Source organism: Cavia porcellus, unplaced genomic scaffold (genome assembly GCF_034190915.1).
Source record: "Cavia porcellus strain 051 isolate PalLab524CR breed Dunkin Hartley unplaced genomic scaffold, mCavPor4.1 scaffold_7, whole genome shotgun sequence".
Taxonomy (NCBI): domain Eukaryota; kingdom Metazoa; phylum Chordata; class Mammalia; order Rodentia; family Caviidae; genus Cavia; species Cavia porcellus.
Window position 1 is genome coordinate 72803434 of NW_026947490.1, and position 14007 is coordinate 72817440.

The 14007-nt window shown below is 52.0% G+C and overlaps 1 protein-coding gene across 4 annotated transcripts in view; it reads left to right on the plus strand.

Annotated features, from left to right (window-relative positions):
- Elovl5 (ELOVL fatty acid elongase 5) overlaps positions 1–13786 on the plus strand; it is a 61516-nt gene extending 47730 nt beyond the window's left edge. For all 4 annotated transcript variants that reach the window (XM_003466494.5, XM_063253830.1, XM_063253832.1 and 1 more), the window contains 5 exons: positions 5618–5695; positions 6470–6641; positions 8564–8688; positions 10834–10968; positions 11982–13786. In XM_003466494.5, the coding sequence (XP_003466542.2) occupies positions 5618–5695; positions 6470–6641; positions 8564–8688; positions 10834–10968; positions 11982–12113 (642 nt within the window). In that variant the 3' untranslated portion in view covers positions 12114–13786. The remainder of the gene's footprint in view (positions 1–5617; positions 5696–6469; positions 6642–8563; positions 8689–10833; positions 10969–11981) is intronic.
- The last annotated feature ends 221 nt before the right edge of the window (positions 13787–14007 follow it).

Here is a 14007-nt window from a genome sequence, read left to right on the forward strand (position 1 = left end):
GAGGCAGGGCCTGGAGCCAGGCAGATGCCAGGCATACCGTTTCGGGTTGGCCTGAGTACAGCCTCTTTTGTGTTCTGCTCTACATCTAGAGTATATGGAACCTGCCCGTAGGATTTAACCAAGAGAATTGCGTTCAGCTGTAAGCCAGAAATGTCCAGGGAAAGGAAAGTCACTTCTGAAAGGCACTAGCGTGAGGTTGTATTAATGGGCTTCTTTTGACTTGGGCATGAGAGATTCACAGTTCACATTCCACAGTGGCACCGCTCAAACTAGCCAGCTGGAAACCCTAGCAGAAATAGGTGCTTTTAATTTTGGAGTAGCTGATGCTTACTTTTAAACCAGACATGTGATGAGGATAAAAATTCAAGTGGAGATCTGTTTTTTTACAGTATTTTTGACAAATGGAGTGTCCAGTCTTCCTCCTACAGAGGATTCAGAAAGGGGTGGGCAGGGCGCTTAGAGCTGCAATGTGTGGTGCACATGGTCTGTGTCCTGGGCCCAGAGTGGCCACCAAAAAGCTTGGGCCTTGAACCACCATCACCTCTTCCTCTTCCTCTTCAGTTCCTCACTGAAGATCCCAGCACGTACCAGATCTCAGAGTCAGCCTCGGACATTTGTGTAGAAACAGTCGGAGTTGTGAGAAGTGCCAGCCCTGTACACTTCGGTGGTGGTTCTTACGAAGGTGCAGTGAGACAAGGGAAATGAGGCACCTTTCACGCCATCACTGCCTGTGTTAGTGGCCACAGGGCTTGTTCCCCTCACATCGCTGACAGAAGCCAGCCCCTTGGGAAAGGTTGACCCTGTTTTTCTGATGTCTCAGAATATTGGATAACAGGTGGTGAGCCACCAGACTGGTGTTTTTCTATATAGTCCTTGTTTTAGCTGGCTTTGTTTGCTGCGGTACTTTACTTTGATAGCATTCCAGAAAGTGGCAGCTAAAGGTCGAACTTCATTCCTGTCCACACGTGATGCTAGGTGGAGAAGGCTGACGCTTGCCATTACGCATGACTCCCTCCATGTACCACATCATCCTGGCCGGCAGTGATTTCCATCAAAATTTTCTTTCAGTGAAAAGATGGCCCGGTATGGTGGTGCACACCTGTAATCCTAGCACTTGGGAGACTGAGGCAGGAGGATTGCTGTGAGTTCAAGGCCCGCCTGAACTGAGTAGTGAAACTCTGTGTCAAGAAAACCAAAAAAAAAAGATTCACCAAAGCACAAAACACCACTACTTAGGAAGTTTGTCTCTGAGAAGGGAAAGAAGGTCCTGGCTTCTGGCTGGTTGTCACTACAGCGCTCCACTCACCTCAGCCCCATTAACATGTGCCTTACTCCAAGAAAGGAGCAGGCACATCTGGCTCCGCACCACCCTGCTCGTGTCCTGGTTGCTTGGAAAAGCTGCGCACGTGATGCTGCCTTGGTGGCTCCCGGAGCAGGGCTGGTGTGGAGAATTGCAGGTCATGTGGGCCATTCACTGTGTCTCCATCTTCCATGCAGTACAGTCCTGGCCTTTTGTGAGTTGATTCCAAGAGCCAGAGACTTCCGCTCAGTTGAGAGCCCGCCTGTATGGTGGTCTCTCCAGCTGTCTTACCCTGAAGCAGGGAGAGTTTCTGGACATTGACCTGAGCCCAGAGCACTGTGAGAACCTGGCTGGGTGCTGCACCTGCTGCTGTGTCCTCTGGGTGTTGTGCTCTGTTCTGCTGAGAGCTGTGGGCTCCACACCATTGGGCACCTCGTGCTCCTCAGATGGGGCTTCCAGAGGCAGAACCCTCTAGTGCTGGCCATGGTGAAGGCTGGGTCAGGTCTCGGGTGACCCAGCTCAGCTCAAGTCCTTGTTTTTCATGTGTTACTTTGTACTTGCTGGTAAATATTTGAGAATTTCCAACTGGATCACTATAAAGTTTCACAAGGAATGGTTTTCCTTTTACAAATTCAAATACCCATCACCAAACCCAAGCCTATTACTGTACTTTCTGATACTTTAATTTCTCCATTTCCTAGACAAATAATAGAATGAATCTCCCCCCACCCCACCTCCACCCCTGCTGCTAACAAAGCCTGACCTGTGGATTTTTGATATTTGTCATTACTTTCACGAGTCTTTGTTCAGCACCTCCTGTGTGGGAGCTGCCGTGTGGAATGTGTAGATATGGGTGTCAGTCACCACTCTCTGAAAGCTGAGGACGAAAGCAGCTTAGGAGTAACTAACCCTGAGTCCCAGTCCTGGAAGGGTGAGGAGGCAGAGGAAGAAGAGACTTCAGCCGAGGTGCTCAGCACAGCGGTCACGAAGATGGAATTAATACCAACTAGGAAGGGTAGGAGTTTGGAGAGCTGTGCCGTGGGCACGGGGAGCATTGTAGGTGGAAAAGAATCAAACACCAGCTATGACAGTGCAGGATGTTGGGGAGCTGAGCATGGCAACCCCTCACAGCCCCAGGATGCTGCGTGTGAGTTCTGTCTGGGGATCGAGCGTGGGAACTGAGGTGGGAAAAGACTGAGACCACCCTGAGCACCGCACGCACATAGCGTGCCAGGCCCAGCCTGCAGAGCTCTGCTTGCCACCCAGATGGTCAGGAGAGCTGTGCTGGGAGTGTGGGAGAGGTTCAGAAGGGGAGAGTGAGGCACAGAGAGTATGGGGTGACGGGGACTCCCTGAGCCCCACACCTAGGACCTGGCATCTCGTTCCAAAGGCAGTGGCACACTTCTGAGGGCTTTCAAATGCAGGGCTGTGGCTCTCAAAGCACAGTGGAAGTGTTGGTGGCAGTGGTGGTTTGGGGGTGCTATGGTGAGTGTAGCACAGACTCTGTGAGGTCCCCACTGCAGAGAGCAGTGAAGGCTTGGGCTGTGCGGCTCCTTACATGCCTGGCTGGTCCTGCACCTGGCATCGAGTTCCTTCAAAGCATTTTAGATGGGCACCTTGTCTTCTCGTGTAGCAGGGACAGTGTGGGAGGACCACTGGAACTGCAGGTTAACTGTCATAAAGCGTCAAGGGGGCCACCTGGATTCCTTTCCAATGGCTAGAATGTACCAAGGCGACCAATGAGCCCCTTCCGCTGCGGAGTTAGCAAGAGCCCCCCCGGTCTGTGCTGTCTTTGGAGCCAACACGCCCACAGTCACAAGAAGGATTTGTTCTTGTGCCCAGAGAGCACCTTGATTTTCACACACACTCCCGCCCCACCTCGGTCAGCATTCCATATCAGTCTTGGCCCTACTCATGCCTAATACGCACCTGCCATCCTGTTAAACAAAGCAAAACCAACACAGAACATCTCGGGACACCACACACCAAATGGTAGCTGGAGAAAACAGTGAGGGCAGATCGTAGGAGAAAAAGCTTTCGGTGGTTATTCTGAGGCAGGATCTTGCTGTGTAGTTCAGGCTGGCCTTCAACTCAGTATTTAGCCCAACCCATCCTTGAATTTGCCTCAGTCTCCAGAGTGCAGGGATTACAGGCATGTGCCACCTCACCAGCTAGAAATATTTTTAAGAAAGTAAAATTTCAAAAGATCAGTCATGTTAGTGCTCTTTTAATTGCACATATTTATTTTCAGGAAATTTACAGTGTTAGCCCTTGAAAATGTCAACAAAAAGTCATTTTCCTTTCTTACCATCAGACAACAAAGGATAGCCTCCATGCCCTCCTGGGTGAAGGAACGGCTGTGGACACGTTCCCTACCAGACCACCTCCAGGTCCACCTTCTGCATGGGCTGCGTGTGGCCCACTTCCCCAGGTGGCCATGCTGCTGAGAAGGTTCAGCGGGGAGGGGAGGACAGCTGCTGCGCAGGTTCCCTGGGTTCTGTCTGTGCTGACACGGACCACCGACAGCAGCCAGAGAACCAGGCCTTAGAGATAGCTCCGCTCCAGGGCGAACTCGCTGGCTGCCCTACCCACAGCCCCCTCCGTGCTTCCCTCCCTTGGGTAAGAGCACAGACCACGCCTCAAAGCCATGAAAGGCCTGTGAATTACACAGCAGGCAGGAAGGAGAAAGTCAGTTGCCAAGCCCAGTATAGGGCAGAGCCCTACAGTGACACCCAGGGCGCAGCTGCATCTGGAGAAGCCGCCCCCACCCCAATCCAGGCCAACGCTTGCTGCCTGCCACGTGCACCTGACTTGGAGTTCATGGGCACAGCCACTGCCCCATCCCGCACTCCACGTGTCTCCCCGAACACCATGGTCAGCAGCCTGCCTTTGCTTGAAGCTCTGAAGCCTGACATGACTGGCTCAAGATCCTAGTTTAATGTTGGAATTAACCTTGAGGATTTTGTAAGAGGCCCTGAAAGATTCTGATTTTGGGGTAGGGCTGTGGCCAGGCATTATAGTGTTTGTGAAGCTCTCAGGGAGATCCTGCCCTGCAGCCAGGACGGGAGCTGCACCCTAAGCTAGCAGTTCTCTGCCCAGCTGCATCTGTGGGGTCCCCCGTGGGAATCTCATGCTGGATTTCACACCTGAGTACTTCCAGCCATGTCCTCCTGGGTGGGCTGGACTCCAACGAGATCCTGGATGAAGGTGGTATATCAGCATTTCCGGCTGGGACCCACATTAAAAACCGCAGGTTAGGGGCTGGGGATTTAGCTCAGCGGCATAAGCGCCTGCCTTGCAAGCAGGCAGTTGTGAGTTCGATCCCTGGTACCGATAAAAACGAAAAAGACCAAAACAAAAAACCGTGGGTTAGATTCCAAAGAGCAGCCGTGCTCTGTGGCACAGACCTTGGGAGTGTGGCGGCTGGGTAGCATGGGGCTGCATAGGGCAGTTGCGTTGAACCTGCCTGCGTGGCCATGTATCTCTGCCACCCCCTCCCCTGTGTGCCCAGGAGGGGGCAGGCCCTCTGTTGACCAGGATTAGCTGTGGGCAGCACTCAGCACTTGAGTCCTGGTTTTGGGGCCCTCTCTCCCACCATGGTGCCTACTCCGTCACAGGTGACTGTCACCTGCTCTGCTGGCATCTAGTTCACAGCCCCATGGTGATGGGATAGGGGAAGGGGTTAAGAAGGTGAAGTTAGGGGCTGGGGGATTTAGCTCAGTGGCATAAGCCTGCTTTGCAAGTGTGTGATCATGAGTTTGATCCCTGGTACCAATAAAAAAAAAAAAAAGACAAAAAAAAAAGTGAAGTTGGCCTAACTCACTCCAAGCCCTGCATCATTGGTTTGCAAAGTGTGATTCCCAGACTGGCAGCCATAGTACCTGAGAGCTCATTAGCCCCGTGCCAGACCTGTGGGTGAGAAGTACCCTGGCAGGGCGCATCTGACTGGTCCTGTGAGTAACAGGTACTGCACTTTCATGTTTGAACAGCCCTGGTTTAGGGATGTGGCAGAGGTTGCTGGGGTTCCTGGGTCCCGGGCACTGGGCCAGGGAACAACACACATTTCTGTGGCAACAGCGGGGGTGAGGGGCTGCCAGGCTCCTCTCGCTCTGCTGGCAGGATGACCCTTGACAAGTCCAGAACAAGTATTGGACATTTTTTCTTTCTGCACATGTCGCAAGATTGTGTATTTCTTAGACAAACGTCCCTCCATGCAGCCCAAAGTAAGATTTCTGGCTCCAAAACTCATGCAGCAGAGTTGCACAGGGTGTGGTGGGGTTTGGATGCTGCAGGTGATCGTTTCTCTTCCTTTTCCAGCTGGTGACGGGAGTATGGGAAGGCAGATACAACTTCTTCTGTCAGGGCACGCGCAGCGCTGGAGAATCAGATATGAAGGTACTATCTCGCTTTGCTTCGTAGTGTTTATTAAGTAAGCATTGCCTCTTGTGCTTTTAAATAGAGCAGTTTATATGGAAGATAAAATGGAGTATCATCTCTGTGCCTAGGTGATCCTTATTGACATGTAAAAACAGTAAGCAGTATATACACACAGTGTGCAAACTTGAATTTGGAAGGTCGAATGCAAACAAGCCTGCAATGCAAAAAATCACTCCTGTTAGCATATGATGGGAAAACGGCACAAACCTCCCAGGTTTCATAGAGAGAGAAACAAGTTCATGATGGTAGTATCTTACCTTTAAACATCACTCTTGTGGGTGGTGGTGTTATAGGGAAAACCCACTTCCACACTGAGATGCTTTGCTTTTAAGTAAGAGGTTGGCAGTCCACGCTCGGCATGGGCCGGGTCTCCACCCACACCTGCTGCACACATGGCAGGCAGGCCCCAGATGTGTCTTGGGTCACCTGCCCCACACCAACCCCTGAACTCAGAGCCGCTTTCTGGAAGTTTCTCACTGATGGGGCCACAGGTGACAAGGTCGTGAGCTTGAGCTGCTCTCCTCTCAGTGTTGGAGTGTGTCCCTGTTGTCAGTTCTGTCCCACAAGATAGCCACTCAGGACCAGAGCCTGCGGCACCCAGAGCACGCTGGGTGTCCAGGGCTGGGGCGTCCCTGGGTTGGTGGTAGATTCTGAGATGTCAATGGAACGCGATGGAAGCAGCGTTAGAAATACGCTGAGAGTAAACTAAACCTTCTGACCCCTTTCTTGTAGATTATCCGTGTCCTCTGGTGGTACTACTTCTCCAAACTCATAGAATTCATGGACACCTTCTTCTTTATCCTGCGCAAGAACAACTACCAGATCACAGTCCTGCACGTCTACCACCATGCTTCCATGTTCAACATCTGGTGGTTTGTGATGAACTGGGTCCCCTGTGGCCACTGTAAGTGTTGGTAAGGGGTCATTTTGCGGAGGGTGTCATAGAGAGCCGAATGGAAGGTGTTGAGAAAGTGTGCCATTTGTGTAAATTTCTGGGTCAAGCTTTTAAGCTTTGCTTAGTTCCTTTTCTGTTGTTGCTGAGACAAAATCCTGACACTCAAAGATAAAGAACAGAAGGTTTATTTAGCTCTCAGTTGGTGATGTCAGTCCATAATTGGCTGGTTCCAGGGCAGGGTGGCACATGGCAGAGGGGCAGCAGTTCAGGACAGCAGAAGACAGCAAATGCAATAGGAGCAACGAGGGGAAACAAGCCTCTTTGATCTCAGGCAGACTGCTGGGGTTAGGGTGGGGCCGGTCCAGTCAGAGGACTAGGCCAGCAGTCACTCAGCCTTGATCCCAGCAGCCTTAACCCCAGCATGTACTAGGAATAAGTCGTACATTCTAAATTCTGGAAAAGCTGCATCTGAAAGTTCACAAGGCTTGGAGGGACAGCCTAGCAGCCATAACCAGCTTTGTGTCTGAGTTGCTTTCTATGCTGGAATGTGGGCCATGTGTGTACAGAATATTTGTTTCGTTAGTAAACATCTTCCACTGAGGGGCTCGGTGAGGCAGATGGCAGCCTAGACCCTATTTAGAAATAAGGGCAGCCTTGTCCTTTCTGGGCAGAAGGCATTCGCCTGCCAGGTAGACCAGAAAGGTGCAGTCACCCAGTGCAGTGCATGCCAGGCATCAGCTGATGGTGAAGTGTAGCCCTGGTGCATGGTGTGTCAGATCTCCACATGGTGTGAGGAGTCGTGCTCACTAGGGTGACCTTCATGATGCACTGACATCTGCTGTCAGTTCTCCAAGGCTGGAAAGCTTGTGGTGTGGTCTCACAATTTTCAGAAGTTAAGTTGGCACCAAGTTCAACTTGAGAATTCTTATGAGTGGCTCAGTCACATTTTTTAAAGCCTTTGACTGAGAACCTTTGGTTCTGTTCATAGATGTTTCTTGCCTTAAGATTTTGCAGCCCTTGACTAACTCAGCCTGGCATGCTGCCCAGCCATGAGGCGAAGAACTAGAAGGGACTCCCCGATACAGCTGCTCTGGGCTTAGGAAACCGAGACCCTCTTGGTCCGCTTGGTCTCCTTCCATGTCTAGCATTCGCCCCTATCATGCCGTGTGACTGTGCATGCACTGACCAGCGTTAACAGGACACCCTCCTTCCACCTGAAGAGGATGGCCAGCCCCACCTGGTGCATGCAAAACTGGACCAGCAAATGGGCATAACTTGTTCAGGGTTCTAGGTCCGTTTCTGTCCTAGCCGGGAGCAACAGCTCATTCCTTGCTGTTTGCGTTGTACACACCCAGCTGTCCAGGGGAAAGGCAGTAGCTTTGTCTCATTGTCCAATGTCAAGGGGGCAGAGGTGGAAATGGAAGTCATAAGGTGGATCTTTCATCCGAGAGGGGCTGAGTTTGGCCTCTGTTATGAATGAAAGCCATGGCAAGCACTGCAGTCCTGGAAAGTAATTAGCAGGTAATTCCAGAGCCTCTCCAGCCCTCAGCACACATGGGAACTGCCTGCTTCGAGTACATTGCCCCTCAGCTGTCCCCCAGCCTGCAGAATGATATGTCCAGGACAGTTGGGCAAGGAAAAAGTAGCAGCTGCTTAAGGGAGTTGGAGGGGCCTGGAAGCTGAGCCTGTTGGTGCCCGGCTGGGGTGGGCGAGACTCCTGCCAGCAGCTTCTGCTGTGCCCTGACCTGTGGCATCCCAGTGGCCATGTGCCCACATGGAAGACAAGTTCCTAACACGTCCAGGCAGTGCCCACAGCTGCCGTGCTGACCAGCTCTGTTCAGAAGTGTCTTGTCCAGAAAGTGTCTTGTATTTCTTTTTACCTGTAATACAATGCTAACCCGCCACCTTCCACACCACCCCTGTTCCTGCAGCCTATTTTGGTGCCACACTTAACAGCTTCATCCACGTACTCATGTACTCATACTATGGCCTGTCGTCAATCCCATCTATGCGTCCGTACCTGTGGTGGAAGAAGTACATCACTCAGGGGCAGCTGGTGAGTGCCCTGTTCGGACATGCCCCTTCCAGGCTCGCTTGGTGGTTAGTGGGGTTTGAATTGCCCCTCCCCCGCTTTTCTTGCTGGATCCAGCTTCTCTCCTTGAAGCAAGCAGATCAGAGATGTCCTTCGCTTAGCAGGTGGAAAAACTGTGCCCATGGCATGTGACCCATTGAATTATAGGAGGAGGATTTGAAACTCGCGCCTTCTCTCTGTGTTTAGTGTTGCATAGAAACATACATGCATGTGTGTGCACAGGTGTGCATGTTTAACCAGTCCAAAGCTGAGGCTGGAGACTGCCACCCCCAGGGGCGGCTGCGGGAGCTGTGGGCTCCAGGCTGTGTGGAGCTCGTTGGGCAGTGAGGCGATTTGCTAAGACAGGTGCTGTTGACCTCCCCTCCCTTGTAGGGGCTCCTGTGGCAAGCACCACCACTCTGCTTTGGATGACAGCCTCTCCCTATCCCAGGGAGGGGCCAGCCACCGTTTGCACTTGACAGTAATCTCATGCCGACCACCCTACCTGTCCCCTCCACCCCCGCCTTCCTCCCTCCCTCCCTCCCTTCTTCCCAGTATCAGGGATTGAAAGCATGATACACTTAGCTAGACCCCTACCCCACTCACCCACACACACACTTAAAATTTCTTTTGGGACAGTGTCTTGCTGAATTTCCCAGGCTGGGCTGGAACCTGTGATCCTCCTGCCTCAGCCTCCCAGGTGCTGGGATTCGAGACATGTGCTGCCTGGCTGTCTTAGTTACTTTTTGCTCGTCGCTGAGACAAAATACCTGAAGCCCAAGTTGGGAAAGGAAAGGTTTATTTCTTACAGTTTTTGGAGGTTTTAGTCCACATTCAGTTGGCTCCAAGGCAGGCGGGCATGGCTGGGCCACAGTTCATGGCGGCTGCAAACAGCAAGCCAGAACCAGCAAAAAGCAAGACACACCTTCTTCCTGCCATTACATCAATCCAAGCCCTATACAATGAACTATCACAAATGAACAATGCAAACTCATGAGGCTTGGGGGCCGCAGACATAAACTATGACACTGGCCCTCTTTGAGCACCTTTTCTTAAGCTTCCCCACATTGCCTGTGGCTTTTCATGGGCGTATTGTGAATATCGCTGTGCAAATGATCCTGACATTTCCTCAGTGCTCACCATGTACAGGTACTTCTGCCAAGCGAGTGGCTCTGTGCATCCCTGTGACCACACAGTTGAGCACCTGAGTCCAGGGCCCCAGCCTTCTGACATGGTTTTCCAAACCAAGCTGCTTTAGGTCCTGCACGTCAGTATTTAAAACAAATCACTTGAAAATAACAACCTGACAAAGCCTTCAGAGCTCCTGTGTGGTGGTCAGTCACCCCCTCTACCAGCCACCCGACAGCCCTGGCTTGCGTATCCCCTGCCGCCGTGATGGGGGTGGCCCAAGCCTCTGTGCTGCACCTGGGGTGTGATGCGGAAGGAGACTGAGTCACAGATGTGAGAGACCAGGCCTCCAAAGTATCCCTATTAGACTGTGCCCTTGGAGGTTGATGACGGGCCAGTCTGTCTGTGTTTGTTTTAAACGCCACTCATAGTTAGGCCTAAGCTGAGCAGAGGGACAGGAGGAAGGCGTCTACCTGGAAGTGCTAGAAACTGCCAGAGATCCGGTGGGCAGACTCACTTCCATGGCTCTTCCCACGGTGTGTCTGCCGGTGGCCAGAAGCCATCTGCACGCAGTCCCCCTGTCTCTCTGAGCAGTCCCACCTGCTTCAGAGGCTCCTGCTCAGGGTCCACCTGCGAATGCAGAGCAGTGGTTAGCTGAGAGGAGCTGCAGCCTTTCATCACCCACCAGACCAGAGAGCCCAGGGCTAAGGAGCAGGAAGGTCCATCCGGCCGGGTGGCCTCTCTGCACACACACCGTCACCCTCCCTCTATGTACAGGGAACTGTGAGGAAGAGAGCGCTCGAGTCGCTGTGCTATGGCCTCGAAGCAGCTTGGAGAGGTGCAGGGACCCACAGGAGGCAGTGCTGGGGATGCACACAGTGCAGGCGCTGCGTGTGTGAGGTGGCGCCTGTACCTGCTGAAGGGCTGGGAACTGGTTCAGTGTGCGCGGGGCGTGATCCGTCCCTGTGCATGTCACTGCTCAGTGGTGTCCCCTTCCCCCAGGTCCAGTTTGTTCTGACAATCATCCAGACCACCTGTGGGGTCATCTGGCCATGCTCATTCCCGATGGGGTGGCTGTATTTCCAGATTGGATACATGATTTCCCTCATCATCCTCTTCACCAACTTCTACAATGAGGTGAGTCCCCCTCGTGGCTTCCTGGCTCAGGGCTTTCCAGGAGATGCGCTCGTCCCTCCAAGGACTGGGGGCCGAGAAGGCCCCGTCTGTTCTGCACCCTGGCAGAGGCATCAGGGTTCCCACTGGAATGGAGAGAGTGCAGCAGGGCAGACCTCCTGCTGCTTCCCTTCAGCCTGTGCCACACGTGGGAGAGGGTTTTTCCCTCCGAACCTGTGGAGATTTCCCCAGATATCGGCACCGCTGTCGTCAGATGGAAAGCTGCCTTTCCGTCTGTTTCCTTAAATCTCCCCTGCTCAAGATGAGGGGTGCAGCTCACTCCCATGCTGGGACCATGCAGGTTTCTTCCCAGCAGAATGGCAGATTTGGGGCAGGTTGGCCACGCACTCCTGTTTTTGTGGCTTGGTTGCTTTGCTGCCCAGTGACTTGGGCAGACGCAGAGGTCAAGGGCTGCGTCAGGCCCGAGGGGACAAAGGGGCGGGAAAGGCTGAGGGGAGGGGAGTAGTCCCTTCAGGCTCAGGTCGCTCCTCTTCTGCATCCTGTGCACTGCTGCAGCTGCCTGAGCTTGTGGTCTGGAGCTGGTGGGCATGTGCCCGCTGCAAGGGAGGGTAGAAGAGGGCCCTGCTCCGGCTGCTGTGGCAGTGCAGCCTGAGGCTACCGCCTCAAGACAGTGGGAAGCTCCAGAAGCCAGGCAGGCAGGATCCAGAGCTGAGAGAGCTGCTCCCGGGAGGAGGAGGAGGAGGAGCAGGAAGAGGAGCAGCAGCAGGAGGAGGAAGAGCAGCCTGATTGTGCTGCCCTTGGCATCAGCAGGCCCAGCGGAGGGAGGTGGGGCGGCTTTTCTGCATGTGACTTTACCACCCTGAGCTAAACCTCTGAAAATGGGAGCGTGGTTGGAGTCAGGGCCAGACGGTTTATTCAGAGTCCCTAGCCCACAGAGCCGAGTTACCGCTTGGTAACCAGACCCTGGGTGGTGCAGACTGCGCTGTGCGCTCAGGCGTGTCCGCCCTGCGTTTCAGACCTACAACAAGAAGGGGGCCTCCCGGCGGAAAGACCACCAGAATGGCTCCGTGGCCACCGCCAACGGGCACACCAACGGCGTCCCCGCCCTGGAAAGCAGCGTGAAGCCCAGGAAGCAGCGGAAGGACTGAGCCTCGGTGGCCGCGCCTCCCACGCCGAGATTGTAAGCACAGCGCGTGGTGCCCACCCGCGCAGCTGCTGTCCTGCCCGGCCTGCGTAGTTGATTGTGTAGGGCCACCTCCATCGTCCACACCCCTCAGTGCGTGCGCCAGTTACCCTTGTAGGCTAAGACTCCTCACGTTTCTGGGCTCCCGTGACCCCCGCTCTAGACTGTGGAAAGGGAGTTATACTGTAGTATATGACACTGCTGTTGCCTTATTAGTTATAACATGATAGGTGCTGAATTGTGATTCACAATTTAAAACACTGTAATCCAAACTTTTTTTTTAACTGTAGATCATGCATGTGATTGTACATGTAAATTTGTACAATGTTGTTACAGTAGAGAAACACACATGCCTTAAAATTTAAGAAGCAGGGCCCAAAGCTTATTAGTTTAAATTAGGGTATGTTTCAAGTTTGTACTCATTTGTAATAGCTCTGTTTAGAAAAATCAGAGATGAGATTTATGAAATCATCATGTGATATAATTTCAAGTGACTTGTGGACGTGAAATCAGAAGCGGCACCTTCAGTTTTGTAGGATTGGCTTTCAGTCAGGCAAGCGCAAACCTAGTGGGGCAGTCAGTTTAACTTTTTAACAAATCTTATTTTTTTATTTTGAGTGCCATGATTAATGATGTAAAGGGGGGCTCTAAAACAGTCTCGATGAAACTTAAATATATATTCTTGTCCTCAAGATTTTAGGCAGAGTGTAGTGGGTAGGCCGTTTTTAATTTCTGAAGTGCTAAGTGTTTTTATACAGAAAAAAGTCCATTTTGCTCTTCACCACTGTGAGAGAAAGTGTATCCTTTTAAAGAGAGATGAGTCCGTAGTTCCTGTTTGACAGGCGTCCCATGTCCTAGCCATGGAGAGCCACCTGCTAAGGCCACACCTGAACTGGTCCTGTGCTGCTGTATGTTTTAACACAAACTTCCTTCTAAATGTGCCTATTTTACTACAATTAAAGGGGAAAAACTTTTAAAATTAAGGCAAAATTAAACAGATGACTATAGCCTAAGAGAACTTGGAAATTGGATAGTGACAGGTAACTTGTTCAGTGGAAATTTAATAGCACCTGTAATTTTTTTCTGCTTAGAACCTAAAGAACTATTTAAAATAGCTTGTTTAAAAGTAATAGACTGCTTATCATAAAATCATGTCTCACACTCGAGGCAAGTGGTCAAACAAACAGGGACTGTTTTGTGTGTCATTTTGTTCAAGTGTAGCCTCTGAATTCCTTCTCCTTTGGGAAACAAAGTTCACTGAACCACTGGTGATATCGGAGAAGATCCTTGACAATGTATGAACTAACTGGGTTTGATGTGTATGTGAATGCCCGTTTACCATGCTTTGATTTTGCACATTCATACTAGAGAGAGCCGGCCGCCGGCTCTCATGCTAGTCCTGTGGGTTTCTGTGTGGAAGGCGTTGCAGCCTCGGTTTACACGGCCCTGACAGCTCTCGCCTGTGTGTCCTTGTGTGTGTCTCCGTCCCTAGGTACTAGTTCGCAGTTGTCCTTACCTATTTCCATCCAAAATGGTAACACTCAGTGGCTGCCGTCAGAGTGCTTAGCTCACGTGGATATCCTACACTGTCAAATGATGTCTAAACATTAATCATTAAAATGTTTTTGATTACCGGTGCTTACGTTTCACGTGGTTTATGCGCTGCTAGTTCTGCAGGACTGGAGGAGAACGACCCACTGTCCTTGCCTCCTTGGGACTCGGGGTGTCTTGGAACTCATTTGGACACAAGGTACTCCCCATGGCCACCTCGGTCCGCACTGCCTCCCTCTGTCCTTCCCTGCATGTGGCCCTCCTGCGCCCCTGACCCAGGGCTGTTTCCTGTGTCTAGGCCATGGCTC